This window comes from Gallinula chloropus (assembly GCF_964237585.1).
Source record: "Gallinula chloropus genome assembly, chromosome: 2".
NCBI lineage: Eukaryota > Metazoa > Chordata > Aves > Gruiformes > Rallidae > Gallinula > Gallinula chloropus.
Genome location: NC_140086.1, coordinates 51,306,888 through 51,330,846, shown reverse-complemented (window position 1 = coordinate 51,330,846; position 23,959 = coordinate 51,306,888). Strand labels below are relative to the sequence as shown.

The 23,959-nt window shown below is 39.2% G+C and overlaps 1 protein-coding gene across 1 annotated transcript in view; it reads left to right on the top strand.

The window, feature by feature from the left end:
• Positions 1-23,959, top strand: part of MIB1 (MIB E3 ubiquitin protein ligase 1) — a gene marked incomplete at its 5' end in the record, with an annotated part of 82,183 nt that overhangs the window by 10,940 nt on the left and 47,284 nt on the right. Inside the window, 7 exons of the mRNA XM_084280123.1 lie at positions 4,883-5,054; positions 7,837-7,966; positions 9,633-9,737; positions 17,185-17,251; positions 21,027-21,231; positions 22,759-22,942; positions 23,238-23,382. Of these exons, the coding sequence (XP_084136249.1) occupies positions 4,883-5,054; positions 7,837-7,966; positions 9,633-9,737; positions 17,185-17,251; positions 21,027-21,231; positions 22,759-22,942; positions 23,238-23,382 (1,008 nt within the window). The remainder of the gene's footprint in view (positions 1-4,882; positions 5,055-7,836; positions 7,967-9,632; positions 9,738-17,184; positions 17,252-21,026; positions 21,232-22,758; positions 22,943-23,237; positions 23,383-23,959) is intronic.

Here is a 23,959-nt window from a genome sequence, read left to right as displayed (position 1 = left end):
TCTCAAAAAGCTGAAGTAGTTTATGTGACAGGTACAGGTTGCATTTGGGTTGGGATTTCAGTTTGGCTTCAGAGCCTACACTTGACCCAGTCTCCTGGTTGTTGCTGTATATTGTGTTTCAGCTTACATCACACGGTGATTTTAGAGCACACAAACTGCTTTACTTTTTGGCGAAAGTAAATTAAAAGATATGACCTCAGTGCTGATGAGTATCCAGTCCACTGGGCTAGTTCAGAGCTAGGCTGAAGCATTGGAAGTAACATCTCCTTTCCTCTCCCCCATAAATGTGTGTCATGACAGCATCAGGTCTCCAGGACTGAAATTTGGTTAGTAGATGGAGACCATGGTGATGCAGGTTGTTTGTCCCCTTGCAGCCAGTGAAGGGCCACACTGGAGCAGGTATCCCCACTGTAGCCCATGGGGGACCGTGTGCTGGAGCAGGTGGACGTAGCCTGAAGGAAGCTGCAGCCTATGGAGAGGACCAACCCGTGCTGGGGCAGGAGTGTGAGGAGCTGTTACGGACTGACCATAACCCAACCTTCCCCATCCTCACTGAAATTTCTTCACCAAAAGGGTTGTCAGGAATTGATATGAGTTGCCTAGGGAAGTGCTGGAGTCCCCATCCCTGCAGGTGTTTTAAAAGATGTGTAGACATGGTGCTTGGGGACGTGGTTCAATGTAAGGTAAATGATTGAACTTGATGATCTTAAGCATCTTTTCCAACTTATTCTATGATTTTGTCTCTCCTGTGGAGAAGTAGGGGGATAGAGGAGTTGGAAGTGAAGCAGCGAAGTTGAGTCTGGGGAGAAAGGGGTGTATGAGGAGAAGGTGTTTCAGGTTTTGGCTTTCTCATGATCTATTTTTTTAGTTGGATTTTTTTTTTTTTTAGCTTCATATGTTTGTTTGCTTTTTTGGTTTTGATTGGCAAGAAATGTAATTTTCTTCAAGTCTGCTTTGCTTGTGGTGGTAATAAGTGGAACTTTGAATTTATTTTTGCTCCCTGTGCTGTTGAGGAGCGGGAGTGAGAGAGTGACTGGCCGACTGGGCGTATAGCAGTGGGCCAAGGTCAGCCCACTAGACTTGTGTATCTATAATACCTAGTTCAACTTAAAAACGTAATTATTCATTCAACCTTCTGTAAAACATATGATTAACTTAAATAGCTGATTTTATTTGTATTGTGAACATGAGTTAAGAGTTCAGCAATCACATTTTGTGATCCAGTAGTAGTGCCTTCTTTTAGCATCTTTTCTTAACAGATGAAGTTAAAACTCTTGGTCTGCTGTCCCCAGAGGCAAACAAATCTATTTCTCCAGATCTCTAGTGCAGTGGTTAAACATTCTGTAACAGGATTACTTGCCTGCTCCTGCCCTGCAGTGCTTGCTTTGTCATGCCAGCAGTGTTTTGCTGCACCACAGAGAACAGGATTGGGAAACCAATCCAGCTGAATATTTTCCCTCCTCACTGAAAATCAGCTGGGTTTGTTTCTTGATCCAGTTTATAGCTTGACTCTGCAAAATTTTTTGCTGGCATACTGGAAAGAACGGAGCAGCATGGTCAGGTGAGGCATGTGCTGAAATGGGTGTTGCAGCTGGAATTGTGTTAGGGAGCGTCTGAAGAAAGGCTGTGTCTATCAGGGTGGTGTTTAGGGGGATCCGTGAAATAGAGATGTGACTCTCGATCAAAGACTCCAAATACAGACATGCATTGTTCTCTTAAGTCCCAGACACTATAGTAAGTAAAATGACTTTTGAACCAAACATCTTTGTTTTGTTTTGTTGGTTTTTTTCCTTGATCTTTCCTAAGTAAGCTTTTCCCCAGTTTTTTCCATAGCAGCTTTTGCCTCACTGGCTAGAAATGTTTAGTTTTCATTTGAGTTTACTTTGAGATGACCTAGTATTACATGACTCCTCATTATACCTCTCTTTTGCTCTCTTTCCTGCTGTTTGGACAAGTTGAAAAGCCCTGCAGCCCACAATTCCACAGTCCTTTTACATCCAGAATAAATGTGATCCTTGGCAAACTGTCTTCCCTGAAGTTCAGCAACTGTTTAAGAACAAACAAAAAACCCCCAAAACACCAAACAGAACAATCCAAATATATTTAACTTCTCTGCTTCTATGTGAAATACCAATTTAGCAATCAATTTATTTAAAAAATGACAACCAGGTATCACCCCTCAGCCCCTGGAACCATAACTAGTTAGACTCTTTAAGCAAAGCAACAAAACAGTAACAGGTTATCCGTGTCCTTTTAATGCACGTGCTCTTGAAGTCTACCAAAAAAAGTAGTAAAATACAACTCATAGCAGTGAGGCAGCCACCCTGAGGTCATAGGAAACAGTGTTGTCTGGAGTGGGACAGATAATCAGCAGATACCAGACACGAAAGCGCCAGTGTACGTAAGAAGGAAGATAGTTTTTCCTTGATGTTAATCCCTCCACCTTGGGAACAAGGTCATTGATGGAGTTGTGTGTGGGGAGAAAATCTACAGGTGATTGCCAAGTTTTTTTTCTGTAGAAAATGGCATTTTTTGTTGCTGTTACCAAGCAGCAAATGCTTTTTAGGAGGTTAGTCAGAAAGATTGATAGTGGTATATGAGGTGTGTTTTCTGGCAGGCAGTTGGAATTGGCGAATGATGTTATGGGTTATACGACTTGTTTGTGCTAAAATTTCCGCCAAGGTATGGATGCTGACTTCCTCATGAACCACTCCAGGAATTACAGTGATCGTTTAGTGTCATGTCAGCAGTTTCAGGTTTTGTTGTCACTCAAGACTATCTTTGATTGCCTTGAAGATCTCTGTGGTGCTATGTGCAGTCTTTGTTCCAAATGTGTTGCCTTTTCCAGTCTTAACATTTATTCCAGTGTTCAGGCATCAGGAAAATTTTTAATAATGAAATCTTCCTAAATGCATATTTAATCAAGTTGGAAGTGGGTGGAGTGAGAAGCCGTCTTGGTTAGGAAAAATGTTAACACAAGATGATTGTACTGGAACCTTGTCAGGGTGGAGAAACGGGCCAAAGGGGGTATCATGTAATTCAGCAAAGGGAAAGGCAAGTGTTCATCTGGGGAGGAGTAACCCCTGCACCATTACAAGCTGGGGACAACTGGCTGGAAAGCATCTTTTCAGGAAAGGACCTGGGGGTCTTGATAGACAACCAAGTGAACATGAGCTGGCAATGTGCCCTTGGGGCAATGAAGGACAGCGGTATCCTGGCCTGCATCAGGAGGAGTGTTGATGGCAAGGTCAGGGGAGGTGATCCTTCCTCAGTACTGGTGGCCATGCTTGGAGTGCTGGGTCCGGTTCTGAGCTCTCCAGTGAGAGGGAGGTGGCCATTCTGAGTGTGTCAAGCCAAGGGCTGCAAATGTGTTTTAAGGGATATTAAGGGATCTGGTATGATGAGAGACTGAGGGATCTGATGGTGTTTAGCCTGGAGAAGAAAGGCTTAGGGGGAATCTTAGGAGCATCAAGTGACTGGAAAAGAGGCAGTGGGCACCAACTGAAATGCAGGTATTTCCACTTAAGCATAAGAAGAAACGTTTTTACTCTTAGGGGTGGCTGAACGCTGGGAATAGGCTGCATTTTGGGGCCTCCTTTCTTGGAAATGCTCAAAACCTGACTGGGAGTAGGGTCCTGGGCAGCCAGCTCTAGTTTACTTTGCTTTGAGCAGTGGTGGCTGGAGTAGATAATTTCCAGAGGTTACTTCCAACCTCAGCTATCACATGATTTTGTGAAATGATCAGACAAGAAAGTATTTCCTCCAGTTTTGCCCCTTCAAGTGTTGATTTTTCTTCACTGCAGGTGGCTCAGCAGTTGGACACAAGTTGCTAATAGGTTTATAGTGAATTTGGCAGTCATTTCAAAAAACATCCCTTCTGGCGGGGGAAAGAAAACAATCTTTTTTCCTCACTTCAGTGTGATCTGGGAGTTTTTGTTTTTTTTTTTTTTTTAAGGATGACTGGGAAAGTTCCTTGTTACTTAAGCCTTTTAGTGCTCGTTTTGTATCTTGGGCCACAGACAGAATTCCAGTCTTATTCTCTTCTGTAGCTCAATATTTTCTGAAGAGCGACAGATTTTTAAAATTTATTTTTAAATAAGCTTGTGCCTGTTCACTGTACTCAGCATGCAGGGATGGAAACTGTGACTGATCACTTTCACTCTACTGTAGCTTGACAGAGCTGTAGGAGTAAGTAGTATTGAGAACTCAGTTTTTGTGGAAGGCTGAGCAGAGCACATGCTGGTGGGTTATATCTGGTCTGTCTTTGGCTCATTCTTTTTCAGAAAACCAACATATAAAGCAGTGAATTCCTTCAAAAATGGTAACAGATTTTCATGAAGCTAATGGCATCTATCCAAGAGAGCTTAAATTTTTTCCTGTATAAAAAACAGATAAGCACTTGCCTTTTCTACTGTACAAAATGTGTAAATCAAACCAGTGATTTTCCAACTGTCATGCACAGTTGACCACAGTAGCCTTTGCGGTATGTGCTGATAGTCATAATCCAGAGATAAAATTCCAGGTAGACTGTGTATTTTGATATATTGGGACACATTTCTAACCCTTTAACATGCAGCTATGGGCTTTCTCATTTTCTTTCTCTCATTTGTATAACTAGAAAAAAACAAACATAGCATTCCCAGTTTTTCTGCTGAGAAAAGATAAAACATTTCAGGAACAGAGTGGCAGCAGGAGAGATAAGGCAAAGTCCATTATCTTTACCCCTCAATCATATAGGCTGATAGGCTCTCACTAGCAGCCTTTCTTTATTGTTAACTTTTTAGTTTATGGTTTCACACTATAATGGTGCACAATGGAAATCTGTGTAGTGATGTTAGTGATGTAGCAAAGTTGTTAGTCATTTTTCATTTTCTCCCCCCAGGTATCAAACACGATGGAACCATGTGTGACACTTGTCGACAGCAGCCCATCATTGGCATCCGATGGAAATGTGCTGAGTGCACCAATTATGACCTGTGCACAGTTTGCTATCATGGGGACAAACATCACTTGAGGCATCGTTTTTACAGAATTACCACACCAGGAAGTGAAAGGTAAAAACTTTTGTGGGTTTTTTTTTTCTCCATGAAATTAAATAGGAACAGTTTGCAGTTCAAAAGTTAACTACAGTTGATTTGTTTGCTGAAACTTGCATTAGCAAATTTAGTGGTTTGAGGTGTAGATTCTCTTACTGCCTTTGCCTCTGTGTGAGGGAGGGGTAGCTAGGATAGACCTTTGGAGCTTGGAAAACATGGGCATTTTAGAAAGACTGTAGGAAAGAAAACAGTTAGGATATGATTATTCAGTTTCTTTTAACCTCATTGCTGTTTCCGTAATTCTGTGATATAGCAGCTTTTAAACTAAGGCAATTAATTATCTTTACGTTGTGTATAATCACAAAATGATTTGTCAATAAACTTCTGAATGTGAAAGCTTAATTGGGTTCAAAAATGGTGTAGACAGATTGAGGGGAAGTACCGTCCTTGTAGGCTATGGAAAACAATGATCTAGAGACAAAAAGCTTGCCTTGAACTGCTTAAAGCAGGGAAAAGATGCTGTGAAGGGTTGTTGTACTCTTGCCTTGGTTTTCATGTTCTTTTCTTAGCATCTGTTATTGTCTCCCAGCAAAAAGCTCTGAACAGAATTGACATTTAGTGTGTTCTTGTGTTGCTATTCTTGTGTTCTTGACTTTAAATAACTTGTCTAAATCCAAAGCCCCTCTCTGTCATGATTTATCTATAATGTAAGGGAGAACAATGATACTTGTCTGTTACTAAATACTTGGAGGGCTGTGGTAAAACACTCTGTAAAGGCTACATGCTGTAGTATCAACTCTGTGATAACTCTCCAGAAGGTTCTTACATTAAAATACTGGAGGCTTTTTTGTTAGATACAATGCTCAGTTAACTGTGGTATGTGTAAGACAATATTTAATTCCTTTTCTTGGAGAAGGAAGGCTTACAAGTATGTTGTAACGTGCTTTTACAGTGAGGGGAAGCAGTTGGAGCTTACAAACCCGGTTCTCATATTGTCTTGTGTAGGAATTGTTTATTTTCTGAAATGTTTGCCTTGGAGTTTAACTGTGCCTCAAGTGGCCAGGTCAGTAGCTTAATCAAAAAAGTAGCTTCTGTTTTTGAGATCCATGCCAGCAGATCCAGGTTCCCAGTAGATATAAGAAGTGTAATGACTCAATTACAATGTCTAGTGCGGAATGAGACTGAAGTTGAATTTAAGAGTAGAAAGTGCTGGCTCAGCGTAATTAATAGGGAATAGGTAACAAAATACAAATCTGGTTTTCCATTTATTTTTTTAAAATCCAGTTGATTTTACAAATATTTGCTAGGCTTTTTTATTTATATATAGATATGTATATATATATTTTAGCTGAAGCTTCCTGTGTAGTTTTAAGTAGTCTGTTACAGTGTACAAAACCTAAGTTTTAGGTTTGGAGATAGATTATACCCAAGGTATAGGACTGGAGGAAACCTTTTGCATCTTGTCCTTTTCTCCCTATCTCTGTTTACTTTCATTGGACTCTGTTTTGCAGCTCTTACTTAGAAGGCAGCTTCATCTGCCAAGGCAGCTGTTTCTATTGGATCAAGCTTAGCTGAGAAAAATGGATTAAAATTAACTGTTTGAAGGAAGGAGGAAAGGACAAAGTGCTATTGAATTTGAAGGTTATCTGGTAGGAAAAAATGGCACGGGACATGTAGGGATCCCTAGACAAAGACTTGAGTTGAAAGAAAGCACGAGCTCTACCTATTTTATTCTTGAGTCCGAAATATATCATGTAGCACTATACCAATAATGCATGCTGGGCTTTGTTTCAGTTTTGTAGGTGTTGGGAACCTTCTGAAATGGTGCTGTAAACAGCATATCTTTGTTTTCTATCACTCTTGTGATAGAAAGTTGTATTACTTCGGTAAGAATGGCTAGTATTTTTATGCCCTCCTTGCATTGATTCTACTAGTTTAAATTTTTCCTTGTCTGCCATCTGCCGGATGTTAAAAGCTTAGCAGGAGGATGATGGACTTCCCGAAGAGGTCAGGAAGCGTTCAGAATTTCAGCTGCAAAATACTTCTGTCTGGCAGCATTTTCCTGGCATGAAGTAAGAAATCTGGTTGGATGCAAACTGGTGGCTTTTAAGATGACTGAAAAGACAGAAAACATGTGTCTGTCTGTTTCGATTTGTAAGTTATATGCTCTGTTACCAGCTCTGTTCAGACTTCTAGTTAAGTTCTGTTGAAGTCAGAGTGAAAGAGATTTGCTTTAGAAACATCATTTTATCAGTGTCTGAGAAAATGGATGCTGATATATTAAATTTGCCAAGATAGGCTATAAGAGTTACCTAGAAAACAAACTGAGACATGGAGGGGAAAGAGTTATAGCTCTAAATAGCATAATTGTGAATAAAAATGGAAGGGCAATTGCAGAACAGTAATATTGTCCTAGGGCGCATCTGAGAGAAACTGAAATGTGTGGTTTGTAGGACTCTCTAGTTCTTTAACGATTTTAGTAATGTGAGTACAGATATCTATGTAAGTGGTTACAAGTTTGTTGCTGGGGGTATGAAGTTTGCTGGATACGTTATCACTAGAATTAGAAGTCATTCTAAACATACGATAAGAGATTTAGGAAGACCATGGTTGGGGTTTTTTTTAATGTTGTGGGCTGTAGTTCGAGTTGAGGATCCAATGGATGTGATTCATGCTCTGAAATCTGCACTTGTGGTGCTATTTTGTCTCAAGATGTATTCGTGCCTTCCCATTCCCAAGATAAATTTTGGAGTTTCTTTATTATCTTGACATTTGTGGGTTCTTCTTTTAAAAACTTCAGGGTATTGTTGGAGTCTCGCCGTAAATCAAAGAAAATTACAGCAAGAGGGATCTTTGCAGGTGCCAGAGTGGTGCGAGGAGTTGACTGGCAATGGGAAGACCAAGATGGTGGCAATGGACGTAGGGGAAAGGTAAAAAGTAAAACTAGTTTAAATAAGAAAATATTTCTTTGTATGCTAATGTAATGGCTTTGGTGGCTTTTCTAATTGTAGAGAAAAAAAATATCATCATAAAAGGTACTATTTTAATCTACTGGAACTTTAAAATCTTACTCCATAATGTTTGAATATTTAGAAAGAGGATTGGGGTTGTATATGATAGGGTATTGGGGTTTTTTAATTTTGCATTTTTACAATACCAGCACAAATACTAAATTTTTGTCTTGGCTGTTCTGTTTAAGACTGGCTTGTAGCAACATTAAGATCTTGGACATATTTCAGCGTTGCTAGAGAGCTTGTATAAAAACAGACTTCTTGAGAACAGACCTTTCTGGACATCAGGGCATTGAGCAGTCTTACTGCTTATGGGTCAGCACATTTCTGTATCTCTTGCTCTTGGTTTCAAGAGCACCCTCAGTTCTTGTTTTATAGGGACTTTTCCAGTTTAAAATTTAAAACTTTGCAGGTGTTTAGATGTGGATATTATTGGCTTAAGACATTATGAGAGTGTTTTTGATATAGTTGTATAATAAAAATATTTTAATTGAAAATTTAATGGAACGATATGTTGGTAATTGTATCCTTTGCAAATTTTTCTGTTTACAACTTAGACTTGCCTTAAAAACTAATGAAGGTTTGTTGTAAGTATGAACGTACAGCTGGGACTGTAAAATACATTATGACTTTTACCACCACCTATGAGGTGTTCCAGGAGGAGAATTGAATGCCCTTCATTTTTTAGTACACTTAAGCAGCATTTAAAAGGAAGTCAGAAGTTCCCAAATAAGGTATTTAGCCTGTTTATATCTAGGCTTAAGAACTTCTGGGGATTTCATTTTGGATTTTATTGAGAGGAAAGAATAAATTTAATTCTCTTAAGGCAAGTGATATTCAGATGCAGCTTTTTTCATCTTAATTTATACCCCTTAATGTGAATTTAACAAGATATTTTGAAACCTCTGAAAAGGTATCAAAGTTTAAGACTTTGCAAAATAAGTCTTAATCCCACATTGTTTGCTTTATGTACTAAACTCAAATTAGTGGGATTATTTGCAAACTGAAATACAGTTTGCAAATGCATACAAAACTCTCAATGAGGAAACACAGATGGCAGAGAGCAGGAACAGCTTTTAAATAAATACAAATAAGAATGAAGACAAACTGTGGAAATTACTTTTGTTTATAGTGGAAGTGGGATCAGTATTCAGTGTGTCTCCTAGCAGAGCACGCTGCCACCAGGCTAATGCAGGTTAAAACAGATTAGTTGTGCAGGTTAAAACAAACTAACTGAAGCAAAATAATTTTCACCCCTTTTTTCTTAGTTAACTGCTGTTTCTGCTGAGAACGTGTCAAAGCATCACATAAATTTTGGTTTGTTCAGATTTTGTTCTTTATGTAGTCAGATCACCTACCAAACAGATAAAAGAGAAACAGGCCTATAGAATACATATTTAGACTGCTGTCTTAAGACACTTAGGGAGCACTTGTATCAACCAGAAAACAATGTCAGAATAAACTTTATTAAATTCAATATACTCTACCCAGAATTACTCTGAAGAGATGAGTAAGGTTTTAAGTTCAGATTGTGCTTCTAAGTCTTCGCCCTAGAAACAATCTTCTTATTTTTAAAACTGAATAGGTAACTGAAATCCAAGACTGGAGCGCGTCGAGTCCCCATAGCGCAGCATATGTACTCTGGGACAATGGTGCTAAGAACCTTTACAGAGTTGGCTTTGAGGGCATGGTAAGTATGAAAGAACACAGAGAGTAAAATGTGTGGGTGGGGGGGAGGGGTGGTAAGAATAACTCGTTGTGCTTTATTATCCTGCTTTTGTAATATCCTTTGTCAGTTTGCATGCTCGTAGGTCATTGTGAATACAGCTGTATGAGTCATGCATATGTATTAGGAAGAAAGTCTGAACTGGGAATTTCTAAAACGTGTGAATAACTTAAAGGGCTGGTTTCTGCCCCAGTATAGTAAATGTTTACATCACATATGTGATTATCTTTCTGTTCTACTATTGTGCTTAAATTAAGATTCAGAAAAGAAAAAGAAGCTTGGTTAGGAGCTTTTTTATAAGACCCTATTTCTTTAACTCTTGAACCTTTCACTTCACACTGTGGTGTGAGTACTGCAAAGTTTGGAGTTTTTAAATTACTGCCAGCACTCAGAATCCTTCTGAGGACAATTGGGTTTTTTGTCAATGGAAAGGTGTTGAATTAAGTTACAACCTTAATTTGGTTTAGCACTTTTTTTTTCTTTTTTGCTTCCTAGTTTCTACAATCTCTTCTGCAGCTTTAGAGAGAAAATGGGTCAGGCTGTAGCCTCAGTGCCTTCTGTTGGGGGATTTTCTTACCCTAACATAGGTCAAGGAAAGGTTACTTTGACTATCAACTGCTTATAACATCTTAATTAGTGTTTTCTTTGCATGATTTTTTTTTGTTTGATACTGCAGAGGGAAACTGTGTTAACATTGAAATGTCATCTTGTCAGATATGTATCAGTAATAAAACTTTAAAAAAATGAATACTTTTTTGGAAGTAAAATATTTTGCCTTGTAGCCTATTATAAAAAATAAACCTTAAACACCCATTTTGCAGTAGATACGTATTTTACTGTCAAGTTTAAGAAGAGTAAACATCTTTACTGTGGATCAGCTTTTCTAATGCATGAAGATGCTAAAGATCAAATATAATTCAATACTGACTTACATTGGTAAAAGGGAAAGTAAGTTTCACATAGTATTTTGTAATGTAATGTTAAATGGTTATCTTCCCTCTTACATTTGACTGTGAAGGATCACAATTAGAAAATCTAGATACAATGCGATACAGATCAAGGGGGATTTTGTTATGATTTCAGTTACTGTGTTAAAATTTGTGGACTGCATGGTAGGAGTACTGGGGAATTGTTAAAGATTCCTTAAGGCTAAGAAAAAATCCTTTTAAGATAAATTATATTCTGTTCTGAGATAGTTACTCCCTTAATAAAGATGTATGATTTGTAAGTCAGTTATATTATTTTGCCAAACTATTGCCACGTAAGGAAATATTAAATATTTCTTGAATTATTGCAACTGTAAATGTTAATGACTAAGGGTGACCCTTCCCGCAAAGTTTGTACAAATAGAAATATTTGGTTAATCAATTAACAAAAAACCCCCTTAAAAAGTATGTCAAACTACATATAGGTATATATTATATAGGATAACATAAAAATATATGCATACATGTATAACATTCCTCCAATAATTTTATCTTTGTCCGATACTTTTTAATCAAATGCAGTTTTCACCTCAGACTGGATTCTTGGATATTTGTGCTAAACAGCCATTTGAATGGGAAGCTATATTTTATAACTGAGTAATTGTTTGCTAAGTGTACAGTTCATTATGATTATTTGCTACTATTTATGTACCATTACATAAAGCTGACTAAATAGACTGTCAGAAAGTTCATGTGAAGCTGAAGCAAACTTGTCTTGGGACTTAGCAATTGGTTATGAATGTCCAGATAATGTGGGCTCAACAATACTGAGAGTGTGTGCCCATGTAAATACAGCTGGGAAGAGATCCTTACTTGCAAATGAATAACACTTGACTCAGATGCAAATGGAGCTGATTAAAGAAACACAGCTTATTATTGTTAAGTCAGGGTTGCTTGTTTGATAGCTGACAGGCTGCATCTGGTCCTCAAAAATTAATCTTTCTGGCCTGCCAGCTTTTCCTTGGGGGAGATGAGGATTGGCTGGTGGGGCAGCAGGTGCTGGCTTAAAACTTGCATTTATTTCAGGTCAGATGCTTAGAGTTTTTATTTGAGTTTGCTGTTGCTGTGCTTACATATGAAGTGCTCGTGAGAGGTATATTTTGCCTTTCTTTGCGAAGCCTGGCATTTAAGTCTGTGAGCTTCTGCTTCCACAGACCAAATTCCCAAAGTGAAATCTGGTTTTATGGTGCTGTTAGGTTGAATAACAAGCTTGCTACGTCTGTAGTAGGAATATAGTACTTCTGGGTAATATAGTTAGATATGTATCCAGGTTCTAGAGCCAGACCAAGCTTGTAACCACTTTACCTGCTTTAGAAATGTGTGAACATAACCTTTTGCAATAAAAAGCTACACTATGGAATTAGAAAGTTAATGGGAAGATTATAATTTAGTGGTTTAGACCTGTTTCTAGTATTTATTTCTTCATAGCACAAAGCTGAGGATGTAAAGCTGGTAACTTGTGTTGGTTTTCAGTGAACGTTATATTCTACTACTTAATTAATGGAATGATTTTGCTATAAAAACGTAAGAAGATAGTCTTAAGGAGTGTCCTAAATCTGATTTGTTGTTTTGGAGTCAGTTTTATGCCACCAAATTTCTTTGCTTTGTTCCACTTGCCTTTTTTGCTGTGATTAACTTCCTTGTCTTGTTTTTCATTATGGAGGCTCTTGCTTTCATCTGGGTAGTCTCTGAAGGAAGTAACTGTGGTTATCATCCATCACTGTCACAGTCATCTGTAAGCCATCTGTGTCTGTGTACTTTTTTTTCCACGGTTTCTGAATAGTTGGGTGCATAAGGGAACTGAGAAGATTCCTTGCCCTTGTGGTTTTGATGTTGCCTTAAACTTTCCTATCCTGATTGTTACCTAATGTCTGTTCATCAACACTTATTTGGGTTACCCTTAAAAATAACCCTTGAAATTACTCTAGAGGATTTTAAGAATGACTTATACTGTTGTGGTTTTTTTTTTCCCCTAAATAAGACCAAGGTAAATGTTGGCATACTAGGCATTGTGGGTGAGTGTTATGAAATATGTAGAAATATGCTTTCTCCCATGGTTACATTAGATCTGACAGTTGCAAGTCAGATCTTCAGCTCTCTAGTCCTTCATCTTGTCCCCAGTAGGTTCAAAATTAAGGCTTCAGGAAGGAGCCACTAGAATTTAGAGTATTCTGTTAGCTTAAGTGTCCTTCTGTTGCTTCCAGGTGTGATCAAAACTGACTTAAAGCACAGAAACATGAATTTTGGCCACCTTTACATAGGCAGCAGGTGTTTTTATTTCATTGCTCAGAGTGCAGCCAAAGTTAAGTGGTTAGTTGTTTTGGCATCCAGAGAGGAAAGAGGTATATATGTTTAACTTGTGCATCTATTTGCATTTGTCAGCAGACTTTGTTTTGCTTCCTGTTTACACAGTCTTGTTTCTCTGCATTTCTCCTCTAGTCTCAAGCAAGTCAAATTTTTCATCGCTCTGTAACTGAGTTGCTTAGGAACATATTTCTGTTAAGCAGATATGTACCAACTGATCCTTTTACAGTTATTGACAGTATTAACCCACAAGGAAAACTTTAAAATTACCCTTAAAAGCTTTCCACGTGTAATTATTTTATAAGTGTCTGTAATGAAGACAGGTTATAAACCATTGACTTGGGATTTGTCTGAGATCTGACTTCTGTAAGGAGCTGTTGCTGTTGTTTTATACCTCACACCTCTGTCATTTCAGTCACTTTCTTTTGCCATCTTCTACCTTCTCCTTGTATTGCTTTCACTTTCCTCAGCTTCTTGAAGCTGAAAATTGAGTTCATTAAATTTGAAATACACCATTTCTTATAAACCTGCAGCTAAGATTTAGGGATTTATCTATTCTCTTGTTGTCTTAATTAGATGGCAAAGCAGCACACACTGGATTTTCTGTGTTTGCCTTGTAAGGGCTTGTTTCCTTACCAAAAGCTGTTGTGAGTTTAAAGACTTAAAAATTACTTTTAAGGGGTGGAATCATTGCTACCTCAGTGACCTGCAGCTGTGGCACCGTTCCTGCTGGTGTATGTGCAGGATTGGTATTAATTTCTCTCCTGGTATTTGCTACTGGTGTTAGATGCTGTTTCACTACATCTGGATCAAACACTCTTTCTTACCAGCACACCTAGTTTTCTTAGCAGGTCTGTAGACTCCCCTCTCTGGTTTTGATGGATGGCATTCCATACTGATTGGAGTAACTTCGTAGTTCTGGTCGGCAGCTGCTCCTTCAGCATTGTTTTCCTCTGTGAGGTCTGGGGTGATGGTGCTTTTACACTGTTTGCCAACAATCTGACATGGCTCTAACATACAGGGGGGGTTTCATTCTCTGAAGTTGCTGCTACTTTTTCAATGGTATAATTACATGGTAAGTCGAACTCATGTTCTCTGTATTTCCCATTTGGCTCAGCAGTTGTGATCCTTATGTGATCCAGCCACATACAGCTGTAGTGCAGTGAGGTTTTCAGCCGGTCTCAAGGTAGATCCCAGAAGGTGGAAGCTCTCTATTGTGGGCAAAATGCATTATTATGCACTGCTCGTGTGTGTCAGCTGTTACTACTGATCCAAAAGTCCTGCTGTTCAGTGAATGCTTTGTGCTCATGCTGCTCCTTGAGTTTTCACTAGAATTTCCTCCTTAACTTGGCCTTCAATCCTTTCTCTATACACAACTTCTACAAAATCTATCTGTAGCTTGTTTTTCTGTTTCCCAAAGGAATGCTGTTCAGGGTTTGTTGGGTGATTTCTTTATTAAATTAGTGTATGAAAGCTTGTGTTTTGTGTTCATCTTTGCTTGTTTGTCTCCACCACATATTTACCCCTACCCTCACAGTGATTTCTTTTTCTGCACATGGTGCCACCCTGACTCTACAACTTGAGTTTTAGATCCAGTGCGTTTTCCTACAGTCTCCTTTGCACTTGTACATCTCATCTCCGAATGTTCTGCTGTTTCAATCCATTTACAAGATTCAGGGAGACTCATAAACCTTGTAAAGTTCCTAGCAGGGTTCTCTGAAGCGCAGGCCAGTGGAGCAGGGAATTGGGGTGTGCTGGCAGCCTGATATGGCTGGACTTTGGGTGTGTTTGGCTCCATCCTCGCTAGGGGGGCCTCTTGCCACACAGATCCCAGGGGAGGATGACCAGGAGCTTAACACCATCCCTGATATTTATTTATTTTACTTAAACAGCTCTGGCAGAAGGAAGGTTGCTCTCCTTTCCTGAAAGATAATAGCAGCTGAGTGCTAGAAGTAGAAGTGTAGTTGCTTACCCAGCTTTCATGGTGTTGAGCATGGTCTCTCATCTTAAAACTGTGGGATATTTTTTGGTATTTGGTTATGTTTTTTAAGATGTTTGCAGGCCTTTATCACATTGGAGTTACCTAGTAGTGCTGCTTGGAAAGTTTCTGAAGGAACTCTGCTGCACATACAGTATATATGTTATGTTTTGTACTGGCTTAATATCTGTCAGTGCCTTATCTTTCTGTTTATTTTGGATCCTCAAGCTTTCCAGTGAAGGCTTATGTAAAAAGAAAAAAGTTACCTTGTTTTTCTGTGCTGCTTAGAATCTTGCTTTACCCTTTAGTGATCTAACATTGACTTCACCATATAATTGGAAGGAAGACAGATGTAAAGCTGAGGCTCAACATCAAGCTACCACTTAGTTTTATAACCAAGTGTATCATTATATTCCAGAAATAAACTGTGTAGGACATAGTACAAGCAGGGTAGAAAAAAAACATGAGGAGTGTGGAGCTATAGATCTATGGTGTGCTTTTTTTTCTTGTAAAATTTAAGGTATCTTAACCAGTTTCCTAACAATTTCCACTGCAAGATAGTGTTTAGCCTTTTACAGAGTATTTCTTCTGCTAGCTTTCAGCTAGCAGCCTGCTCTTCATGGTAACACTTACTGTAACACAAATGATCTTTCACCCAGATTGTGCCTAGCTGGGAGGAGAACAATTTGGGACCCTCCTGCACTCTGTTCTTAAAGCTTTGAGGAACGTGAAAACAGCACTTGCATCTCCTTGCAGACAGCTGGTTGTTGCATGACATGAAGAGTTTGCATTCAGTGGGTGAGACCAAGGGCTCCCAGGCTCATTAAATCTCAGTTGGTCTGGGGGAATGAATCCACTTGCCATCTGGGATGGTCAGTGCAGCCCTTTTGTCTTCAGCCCAGTGAAACCCAGCACCTGCCCACTGCGTGCAGCATTTTGCCACAGGTCTGCTGCTGCTGGGCCGAACCAACTTGCTTTCTTTGGTTTCTTATGGGATTTGAAGAGCTTCTAAATCTCATCATTCTCATCAGGCTGTTTTCATCACTTCTTGAAAAACTGGTGGCACATTCTTCGTAGGGCTGGATAGATGCTGAATTTTTCTATTGTTTCTGGCTGCTTGGCAGTTACAGGTCGCTGAGGGTGGTAGCATTGTGTTCATCAGTGCCTCGGTGACGTGGGAGACTTGAGAGTTGTCACTTTAATCCTTTTGCAGGAGCACAATCTGACAATAAATCTTGGGTGTGGGAAAAATAATTGTTAAAGTATTTGTTTAGTTCTGGTTAGTTATATCATAATCACCACCTGTCCTCTATTTCCTCCCCCATCCCATAGAATATTCTGACACATTTTGCAAACAGTTTCCTATCTCCTTCCCAACTCATCGTGCACACAAAATGCCCTTTGTTTAGTGTGAATTGTTCCATAAGCAGCAGTGGCAGATGGTAGACACTTCGTTTTAAGGGTCACACAGGGGAAAAACTAGAGGAAAAGAGAATTAGAGGAACTCAACTGGCTTTACGAATAGGAGTTGGTTATTATACTTCAAACCTGTTTCTATGATAATACTGGTCTTTCTAGAGGATGGGATTTAGAACTTTTCTCTTTTTGAAAAGATCATGTTTAGCTCAGTGTAGTTGTTCTGGTTTTTAGAAAATAATACCTTTGTGTTCTGTATATTCTTAATTGGAATTTCTTCATTTAGTGGAGCTTGGATGTCAGGTTTTCTTCTCGAAGTTGAACATGCATTTGTTAAAAAAGGTTGGGAAGAGGGGTGGCACTTGCAAGCCTTAAATGGTTGGTACAGGAAGGGCTGTAAAAAAGAAAAAGACTTTAAAAAAGAAAAATAACTTTATAGAACATGGCAAGTGAGCTTTTTGTTATTTTAATACATTTGAGTTAAAGCTGTCTTATCCTTTATAGCTTTTTATGTTGGTGAAGGTTATTAAGTTCTTGAGAATGTCAAGGCTAATAGAGTGGAAGGTATTTGAAATTATATGTGCCAGTAATAAATTCATAGGACATGTGTTTTGTATACATAATTTTCAGTCTTGGTTGAGTGCATTTCAATTCTAGTTTCACTGGCTTATTTTAACCTGGAGACTCAGTTAATGTGGACTAAAGGTGTTTCGATCTCTCTCTATAGTCTGACCTGAAATGTGTCCAGGATGCAAAAGGAGGCTCTTTCTACAGGGACCATTGTCCTGTGTTAGGTGAGTTGAAGATTTTTATATTGATGTGTGTGTTAATCATACTTTGTCTGGATTTCTCTCCTTTTTAAATGTCAGCTAAAAGGACTGTCCTTAACTAATGAAATGTAAGTGGTAGCATTTCTATGCATTAAACATGCATTTAGAAAAGTGTTACAATATATTTGATGTCAGTGTGCCAAGTGGGTGGCCAGGGAGCTGTTGGGTGTTGATTAAGCAATAGTCACATGCCTTGTACATTATGTTTCTGAAGAGCTAAACATAGATGTACATTCATATAAGACTGTCTTTGAATATTCAGGGTTGTTTAATGAAGTAGCAGCTATGTGGCCATAAACAGGAGTCATTGAAAAATACAACTTGTTTCTTACTAATTCTAGTATAGGTTGTGAAAACTTGGTTGAGTTTTTTTCATATCAGCTCTGGCACTGATACATTTCTTTAGTGTCTTGGCTGGGCGGCAGAAATACATGTGTGGAAGGTAATATACAAAATAATTGCTTGGAGTTTTGGTTTTTGGGAAGTATGGATAAATTTTATGGCTTATTTGATACAATTTTCTTAGTAATTAATGTGTATTTCCTTGGCAAAACACCTGGTCATAAAACTTGACACTGCAGAAAATTTTGCTGCTCTTATGGAGTTTCTTAGTATACTTCAATACATAATAAACTTAGCTGATAATACTGTCTTTCCTAAAGTGATCAGAATTCTCTATTTAGTAGTCTTAATCGAATTGCTGGCACAAGTACTTAAAGTACGACCTGCAAACACTATTCTTTTATTGACAGTGTCAGTGAAAAGATAAAACCAGTAAAGGTCTGTTCTGTTTAAAAAAAAAAAACAAAAAAAACAACAACAACAAAACTGAAAAACTCAAGAGAAACCAAACAAAACCAAACCACCCCACAACCAAAAAACCCAAACCCACACCCTCCAACAAAACCCAGAGAAAACAACCAGTCACCCCTGAAGTCACTTGGCTATTTATTGTCAAGTAGATGAGCTGTTTGAAAGTAAAAAAGCCAAGGCATTCTGATCTTTGAATCTTGCTCCTGTACTTCAGATTAATTTTTCTACTTTTATTCACATCAGACTAAAATACCAAAGTAGTAATAAGATCTTACAGGATCTGTTGTTACACAGGTAAACTTTAGGTAGTTACACATGCCTTTTATTCGCTTCAGTTCTTGCTTTAAAAGTACAGGTCTGTTTTCTGCACATTGCTTACTTTTAGGGTGATACTGTATTTGAATACATGAATATTTATCACTAAAGACAGGAGATTATTCTTTGTTAAATTCTTACCTTTCTACTATATTAACTTGCTCTTAATGGATAAGGATGAACTCAGTTCATAATTCTTATGACATTATCCTCCATCTTTTCACTCTTACTCTTTGTTAGGACATCTGTACCTTTTGTCTTCTGAATGTAGTTCACAGACACATTCATGCTGTGAATTTAAATATGTGCTTGATGAAAAACTAGAAAGGTACGTTGAAGCTTTGCAATATTTGAAGTAGAGTGCAAATTATACTCTAGCAGGAGCCTAATGTAGTAGTAATGTAGGTGGGGTGAAATACTGGGGCTGATTTGGTTCAGTAGCACATGGGTGACCTTGATGATGAGCCAGAATACAATCCCAGACAATACAGCATGCTGGCAGAGGGGAGTGGTTGAAAGTAGAGCTGAAAGTGAAGAATTTGGTGAATTTTGCTCTCTGGTTGGAATAAGTCCATTTACCAGAAATCCCCAGACTGGAAATTATGAGTGTCTGAGTGAGGAGCCTTGCTGAGGAAGACCTGGGTGTTGCAGTGACTACAAAATTGAATGAAACAGCTGTGTGCCATCATTGGAAGTAAGGAAAATTTCATAAATCGGCTATATTAGGAGGATGGTGGACAACAGAACAGTAAAAAATATCCTCCTCTTCTAAATGGTTATGAGGCTGTGTCTAGAATACTATGTCTTGTTTGTGTATTTGACCATCCATCTCTCTTCTGCCCATGTTTTGAGAAACTGCAGAGGGTCTGATGGCAGTCTAGTTACTAAAGTCCTTAAGAGACTGAGAGGACGTGACTTGCAGGGAGGAGGAGCTGGGCTTATGTAGTCTGGCAAGAGGGAGGTTAAGAGGTAATCTGCTAGCCCCCTACAACCACTTGAATGGTGATTGAAAACAGTGGCACCAAAATTTTGGTAGTGACAAATGGCATAACAGCAAATGGTAGCTACCTTAAGGTGTGACTCTAGAGGTTCAGATCATACACTAAAGAGACTTTGTTACACCTACACCTCCCTATTGTGGCACTGGAAAAAGTTACTCGGAGACATTGGGGAACCTCAGTTCTTGGGGACTTTCAGGACTCAGATGACCTCAGCTGCTTGTTAGTTCAGCTTTGTGTGTGGGATATCAGATTAGATGATCTCCAGATACCTTTTCTGCCAGCTAATGCTTCTCTCATTCTTTGCTGGTTTCTACCTCTTGCTTTCTTAAACCTCCCTGTCTCACTAAGGCTGTTTCTGGGATTTTTGCTGTCTAAGTTTTCTACTGAGTGAGTTTTTTTGTGGGTTTCGGGTTTTTTTTTTTTGTAGTCATCTCCCCACCCAGAAGGTTAGAGACTGTTATTGTTGCTCATTCTGGAAATAGTCTTTTCTAACGCTTTCTCTACGTTCAGGGACCTGACCCAATTCAAAATCACTTTCTGTGGGCGTTCTGCACCAATACAGGTTAGGGGGTGAGCTGCTGGGAAGCAGCAGTGTGGAAGAGGACCTGGAAGTCCTGGTAGGCAGCAAGTTACACATGAGCTGATGGTGTGCCATTGTGGCCAAGAAAGCCGATGGTGTCCTGGGATGCCTTCAGAAGACCTTGGCCAGCAGGTTGAAGGATATCCTCTCCCTCTTCTCTGCCCTGATGAGACCACATCTGGAGTACTGCGTCCAGTTCTGGGATCCCCAGGTCAAGAAAGACAGGGAACTGTTGGAGAGAGTCCAAGGCTACGAGGATGATTAGGGAACTGGAGCATCTCTTGTATGAGGAAGGGCTGGGAGAGCTGGGTCTATGTAGCCTGGAGAAGAGCAGACTGAGAGGGGATCTCAACATTGATAAATATCTAAAGAGTTGGGGTTAAGAGAATGGGGCCAGACTCTTGTCAGTGGTGCCCAGCAACAGGACAAGGGGCAATGGGCACAAACTTGAATACAGAAGTTCAGTGTGAACACGAGGAAAACCTTCTTTACTCTGAGGGAGACAGAGCACTGGGACAGGCTGCCCAGAGAGCCTGTGGAGTCTCCTTCTCTGCAGAGATTCAGAACCCACCTGGATGTGACCATGTGCAATCTGCTGTAGGTGATCCTGCTTTAACAGCAGGGTTTGACAAGATGATGACAGAGGTCCCTTCCAACCCCTACCAGTCCGTGATTCTGCTTATTTGGCTTGTATGTGATACATGGCACTCTGTGTATGACTCTTATCATATGACTCAGAGCTTTTATATTTCTGGACGTCTAGCACCCTACAACCACTGTTACCATCCCAGTCAGAGGTCATAGTGGAGTCTGTCACAGTTATTTAGTATTTACTAGTGTCATTGTTATTTGCCTTGAAAACTCAGAAACTCATAGCCAGAGGTTCAGAGCTCTTTATTTACCTGTTCACTCCCTTTCGGCTTGTGGCCCCTATAGTTGCTGAGATACTGAGAGTTTTGTCTCAGAAGTCAGTTTCTGTTCCTGACTTGGAAAATCAGTGTGATCATGTGAATGCTTTATTTCATTTCAGGTGAGCAGAATGGGAACAGAAACCCTGGTGGGCTGCAAATTGGTGACCTTGTTAACATTGACCTTGATTTGGAAATCGTACAGTCTTTGCAGCACGGTCATGGAGGGTGGACTGATGGCATGTTTGAAACCCTAACAACAACTGGAACAGTTTGTGGCATTGATGAGGATCATGACATTGTAGTACAATACCCAAGTGGCAACAGGTTTGTTACATAGCCTTTCAGCATGGATTCTCACAAACTTCCTTTGCCTTCAGCACTTGTGATCACTTGGTGCCAGAAACTTCCTGTTCTCCTTTTGTGTCTATTACGATTTCATTGAGAATTTTATGTTCCTTCTATAAGGTATGATGAGGAATTAACCTTTAAAGGGGCTGTAGCAGGGAAAGGAAGTTTGTTGCCTTTCACCTGAAATTGAGTGCAATATAATGGATGTTTGAGACTACATTATTTCCAAAATGTAGTAGTGTAAGCAGCCATTTCTTTTTAATTACAAAGTATCCCACAGTTTCAAGGGAAATGGTAATAGCAATGAATTGGGTGTTTTCAGGAAAATGGATTAAAAAAAACAGGTGACAAACCTTTTATGTTGGGGATCTTGTCTAATACAGAGTGACCTTGGCATGATCTATATCTGGGGTTTTCTTATTCAGAGGGATGGTAGTTTATACAAATATGGACTGAGAATGGGCAGTGTTGGAGAAGCTGTTGCCAAAACCACTGTCTGCAAGCAGTTTGGATTTGAAGTTTGATGAGCTGCATCCATGCTAAGACAATTCAAATCCAGCTCCCCAGCTGAATCTCTGCTGATAAGTCCACATGGTTTTGTGTTGTCTTGCTTTCAAGTATTTGGCTTATCTTTAAAATGCAGCTAATGAACGTAATACTGTTTCAGTTGTATCTGGAGACTGACCTGTTCAGTTTTTCCAGAAAGGATTAATAATGCATTATTTGTTTAAGTTTTCTATCAAGATATTGTTTAGTAATATTGTAAAGTAATGCAAAACAAAGCTCTTTAGCTGGCTAATGCAAGCTGAAGGAATAGCTGCAAGACCCAGTGAGTGGAGCTGCTCTATCTTGTGGTTTCCTCCTTGATTTTGCCCTTTATAGAGATTAGCTGATGCTTCTCAACTAGATCATATAGCTGAATAAAAGTTAACCCCAGACCAAATGGCATGTAAAACAGAGATAACCATGTTATATATTAGAAGATAACTTGACATACAGCCAACTAAATGCCCTTAAACTCATAAAATTTATTCTATGAATTAGGTTAAAAATTGAGGTGTGTCTAGAACAACCATTTGATTGAAGAGTATTTTTATAACTGAATGGTGCCGTGTGCAGGGCAAAATCCTGTCTTCTTCCTTACGTTGTTTCCTGACAGTCCGGTCCCCAGTGAAACAGCTTGGATCTTCACCTTTTCAACCAGAGTCATCTCATTCTCTCACTGGCAAAATAAACAGTGTAGCTGCTCTCAGGACAGCTGTAGGTTGTTACCTTGCTTCCCCTTAGGCAGGGGGGACATCTCTGAAGTCTAGTTGAGTATTTCCAGGGTAATGAGCCACAGACGAGTTTGTGGGAAAAGAAAATGTTTAACAGAAAATATGCCACAGTATCCAGGTGCTGAAAGCTCACAGCATGTAAGCAGAATCTTGTTCAACAGATTTTTTTAAAAAACATATTTCACTTCACATATTTAAAATCTACTTTAAATGATACGTTGCTTAGGTGGACGTTTAATCCAGCTGTTCTCACCAAAGCCAATGTTGTCCGAAGTGGAGATGCTGCTCAAGGTGCAGAGGGAGGTACCTCTCAATTTCAAGTGGGTGACCTTGTTCAAGTATGTTATGACTTGGAGCGAATCAAGCTTCTTCAGAGAGGTCATGGAGAGTGGGCTGAAGCAATGCTTCCGGTAAGTAGCTCATGTTTGGATTCATAGAATGGTAAAACTTGTATAATATTTCTAGTTGTTATTGGTAGTAATTCCTGAAGCGTGTGGGTGTCAAAGGGATTTTCTTCTAAGTTACAGAAAGTGTATTTCATCAAACACTGTGTAGTGCTTGCTCAGATACCTGATGAAATTTAGCTGAAGGTATTAATGACTGCACTCTGAAACAACTGAGTTTATATAATTTATGTTTTCTTACTCAAATTTATAAATATTTTATATTTAGTATTACTTGCATTTGATGTTTTCTTTAATGCAGACTTTAGGTAAAGTTGGTCGGGTCCAGCAGATCTATTCAGACAGCGACTTAAAGGTAGAGGTTTGTGGGACATCGTGGACATATAATCCAGCAGCTGTCTCGAAGGTGGCATCAGCAGGATCTGCCATAAGTAATGCATCTGGTGGTAAGTTGGAACAATAACCAGTAATGTATGTATGGCAAGGAGTTGTGGTAATTAAAAATTGCCATGTACTAGTACATAGTTTGTATGCAAGGTTGTTAATACTCAGGCTTGGGGTTTGGCTGATTGATGTTGTACCTTAGGAAAATATTAAAGAAGTTTATAGCCTGTGTGGAGATGTCAGTAGTTTTTACTGTGGTGAGGCACCAAAACTCCAAGTAGAACTTGGTTTTCTGTTTAGCAGCAGTGCAGGTATATATCCTTGGGGGTCAGCTCTAAGGGCTTTAAAATTTAAATGATGAGAAGGGCCATTGGGTTGCTGTAGAGACTAAGGCACGAAGAGAGAGTTACTGGCTGTAGCATACAGGCTCCTTGTTTAATAGGTGGTGTAGGATAGCGAGCATAAGTGAGCAGTTGCAAGCAGTTCCCTTGAAATTTTTGTATTAAAATTTATTCATACATACTTTGACTAATTACGGGGGAATTTTTTGGTGTGTCTGTGTAATCCCATGTCAGTTCTGTTGAACCTGCTCCCATTCATCTGATGATGAGGCAGAAAGACCATCCAGCATGTTTTATG